Source organism: Triticum dicoccoides, chromosome 5B (assembly GCF_002162155.2).
Source record: "Triticum dicoccoides isolate Atlit2015 ecotype Zavitan chromosome 5B, WEW_v2.0, whole genome shotgun sequence".
NCBI classification, from domain to species: domain Eukaryota; kingdom Viridiplantae; phylum Streptophyta; class Magnoliopsida; order Poales; family Poaceae; genus Triticum; species Triticum dicoccoides.
Genome location: NC_041389.1, coordinates 468,118,094 through 468,122,117, shown reverse-complemented (window position 1 = coordinate 468,122,117; position 4,024 = coordinate 468,118,094). Strand labels below are relative to the sequence as shown.

Sequence of the window (4,024 nt, the reverse complement as noted above, 5' to 3'; positions counted from 1 at the left end):
GCAGACGAAGCAGATCCATCTTGTTTTTATGTGCTGTCCTTGGCATTACACACACTACTTTCCTAATTATATTGTACTAGTATACAATTCTGTCTACAGAGATGTATTAGTACTGATTTGAACAACACTTGGAATTCCTTAGCAAGTAAGTATAATGGGGGGAAAACTAATTAGATTTCGACACTCCATCAAGGAGCTAGGTGTATCTGAAAATTTTATGCCAATTGCCTCACAGAATCTGTATGCAATCGATTGGAATAGCAAATTTTACCATGGTTTAACACATGTGGAACCTGAATATCTCTATGAAAGGAAGCATCTTCCACATCCGGTTGGAAAAGGCTCTAGCTATCTTTGATTGGATACCAATGGAATCATATTTTTCAGTAAACAACAAAGACTTATCAAAGTTCAAAGACTGGTGTAATATGCTTTTGCTAAATAAAACTTATCATAGACTACAAAAATTTCCTTATAGATCATTTCTACTGACGATTTGTAATCCGCTTTTCTTCCACAGTAAGACTCAGTGTATTTGATTTGTACATATAATGTAGTTTTTCCAGCAAAACACAACCTCCCTTGCAAATAACATAGTCTGTTGACTCTCTTTACTCAGTCTGACTGTTTTTGCTATATTTAGGAGATTCAGCAGTGTCAACTATAGACGCGAGACTGATTTTGAGCATCCATTTATTCTATTTGCAGAGGTTGCTACGTATGGTTGATGGATTGAACTTCAAGGAATTTGTTTCTTTTCTCTCTACCTTCAGCGCAAGGGCCAGCCTTCAGCAAAAGATTGAGTGTAATGCTCGTCATGTTTCTTTTCCTCCTTTTTGCTGTCTATCTTGAAAGGAGTATATGTTGGCTTGGGTCTCTCTGATCCTTATGATGACTAATTTGCTTGTCCGGTGTTGATTTGGTCTGTGTTTCATTGAGCAGTTATATTTAAGGTGTATGACATTGATGGCAAGGGGAAAGTAAGCTTCAAGGACCTGGTAGAGGTTTTACGGGACCTAACGGGCTCGTCCATGTCAGAGCAACAAAGAGAGGTTCTCATTTGATTCAATCATGTATTTCATTGCATAGTACATTCACTTGCAAGTACACTTACTAAATCGACAAGAACAAATGTGACTGTTCCCTTGTTTCCTCTTCAAATAATGACTATCCTGCCATCATAAACACATCAAGTGTGCATAGCTTGTTTCCAAAATGAAGGGGGCCCTGACACTAAATTGATAGGGAGGGAGGGAGTAGGTTTCTTCATAGCAGCAAATGCTTAGAGTAGCTTCCTTCGCAGTGCAAATTCGTAAGTTGGTAGTACACAGTTGAAGAGAGCCCTTTACCATTAGTTAAAAAATATAGTTTGTGTGGAACCCATCCTTATATATCTAAAAGCTCAACAATATCCAGATTTTATGATATTTGTACATCCACGGCCGTCTCCAGGAATTCGGGCCCTGGTGCAAAAAGCAAAATGAGGCCCAAAAAATTTGAAATATTCATATCAGATATTAATAACAACAACAACAAAGCCTTTAGTCCCAAACAAGTTGGGGTAGGCTAGAGGTGAAACCCATAAGATCTCGCGACCAACTCATGGTTCTGGCACATGGATAGCAAGCTTCCACACACCCCTGTCCATGGCTAGTTCTTTGGTGATACACCAGTCCTTCAGATCTCTCTTTACAGACTCCTCCCATGTCAAGTTCGGTCTATTCTGACCTCTCTTGACATTATCAGCACGCTTTAGCCGTCCGCCATGCACTGGAGCTTCTGGAGGCCTGCGCTGAATATGCCCAAACCATCTCAGACGATGTTGGACAAGCTTCTCTTCAATCGGCGGTACCCCAACTCTATCTCGTATATCATCATTTCGGACTCGGTCCTTCCTCGTGTGGCCACACATCCATCTCAACATGCGCATCTCCGCCACACCTAACTGTTGAACATGTCGCCTTTTAGTCGGACAACACTCAGAGCCATATGACATTGCAGGTTGAATCGCCGTCCTATAGATTTGCCTTTTAGCTTTTGTGGCACTCTCTTGTCACAGAGAATGCCAGAAGCTTGGCGCCACTTCATCCATCCGGCTTTGATTTGATGGTTCACATCTTCATCAATATCCCCATCCTTCTGCAGCATTGACCCCAAATATCCAAAGGTATACTTCTGAGGCACCACCTGCCCATCAAGGCTAACCTCCTCCTCCTAGTGCCTAGTAGTACTGAAACAGCACCTCTGTTTTAGTTCTACCAAGTCTAAAACCTTTCGATTCCAAGGTTCATACGTAGTGTACTGAACTCTACTCCAAACTTTAATTTAAAGGCTCATCTCTCTTCTGTAACATTCTGGCCGGTATATATATGAAGAAGTTTCTACCCATTCACTTTCACAAGCACATTCGAGGCACTTGTAGCACTATACCAATCCATGTATGATTGCACAACCAAAACGGTGATATCCTTGATGGTAAACCTGCTAGCAATTGAATTTACTAATTATATATGTACAGGATGTAATGCTTTTTACCATCTCAACGTTATGAAAGATTCAACACGCATCGTCTTCTTGTTGCTCTAATTAACTAGGCTTGGGATTAATTAGATCATTGATACTTGGGGGTTACCTGCTCCAGGCTGAAATTCACGGCAACAAACTGTGAACAACGGCCACGCACACCATGGAGAGGCCAACTCCTGTCCCTAATTCTGCTCTCCCTGCCACCTCCTCTGAATCCTCTTGGGCTGCTCGCTTGGCGTGACAAGTGTAGCAGGGGTCTGTCAAAGGCAGGGTGGAGCAATACACGGTGTGGAAGCTTGTAGCGAGGAAGTGTTCGTCGTGGTGAGAGAGTTCCGGCGATATCCGATGGCTTGTAGCGAGGAAGTGTTCGTCGTGGTCAGAGAGTTCTGGCGATATCCGATGGCTTGTAGCGGCAGATCAGGGCACATGAAACCCTAGCGGCGGCGGCATTGCAAATACTGTGGAGCTGGGCCGTGCGGTGAGGCTGGGACCAGAAACGAAACCAGGGCTTCTTGGTTTTTCTTTTCGATCGGACGAATGGCGACTTGCGATCAGCGGTGCTCTGTTTTTTTCTCTGGCCAGGGCCCCCGTGTTTCTTTGGGGGCCCTGTGCGATCGCTCACGTCGCATGCCCCCATCGACGGGCCTCTGTACATCCACAAGACTTAGCCTGAAATCGGTGTTGTCTCTGCATATTTGTAGGGAATAGTTTCAGTATTGCTTCTTTTTAACATGTCAGTATTGCTTTGCATATTGCATAATGTTTTGTTCAAGCTTATGTACATCAGCACAATCTCAAAGTAACACGATTCAAATTGATGCCTTTCAGCAAGTACTAACAAAGGTGTTGGAAGAAGCTGGGTACACAAGGGATTCCACTCTATCATTAGAAGATTTTGTGACGGTACAAAGCTAAACATTGCTCACCTTTCTTATCATAAGCTGTAATCCTGTGGCAGATTCATCTGAACTGTAAAAAAAACATAGCTTTTGCGGTTAGATTCATCTGAATTGAAAAAGGCATGGCTTTTGTTGTTGTAGTAAAGTACTCATATATAAACTGTATTTACAGTTCTACCCCATTTCTTGATTGTATATTGCTCTTGCTCTGTACTGCTGGTGGTGAAGCGAAACTAAACTACTTTTGTGACGTGGTTTCAGATCATCGACCACCCTGGCCTGAAGATGGAGGTGGAAGTGCCCATCGACTAGTGAAGGGCGAATGCAGATTTCAGCAGATGAGGATGCTGCAAGCTCTCTGTCAGCTGAAATAAGTGTCCACAGCCAATAGAGCGCGCGACAGAATAGAATTGGGGCTCACTGTTTTGAGTTCTTGTGCACCTGTCCACATACATGCCCGGATGCAGTGCCAGTTTATTCATTTTTTTCTCTGTTTTTAGGGGATTAATTAATGCAGTGTCAATGTAGAGGATCTTGTTACAGTTTCGAGACTTTGAAAACGTTCCAAACTTGAAATTGTTCATGGGATTGCAGGTGAA

At 42.9% G+C, this 4,024-nt stretch overlaps 1 protein-coding gene across 1 annotated transcript in view; it reads left to right on the top strand.

The window, feature by feature from the left end:
- Positions 1-4,024, top strand: part of LOC119310870 (calcineurin subunit B-like) — a 4,646-nt gene extending 622 nt beyond the window's left edge. Inside the window, exons 3-6 of the mRNA XM_037586488.1 lie at positions 705-805; positions 943-1,052; positions 3,355-3,429; positions 3,687-4,024. Coding sequence (XP_037442385.1) covers positions 705-805; positions 943-1,052; positions 3,355-3,429; positions 3,687-3,737 — 337 coding nt within the window. The 3' untranslated portion in view covers positions 3,738-4,024. The remainder of the gene's footprint in view (positions 1-704; positions 806-942; positions 1,053-3,354; positions 3,430-3,686) is intronic.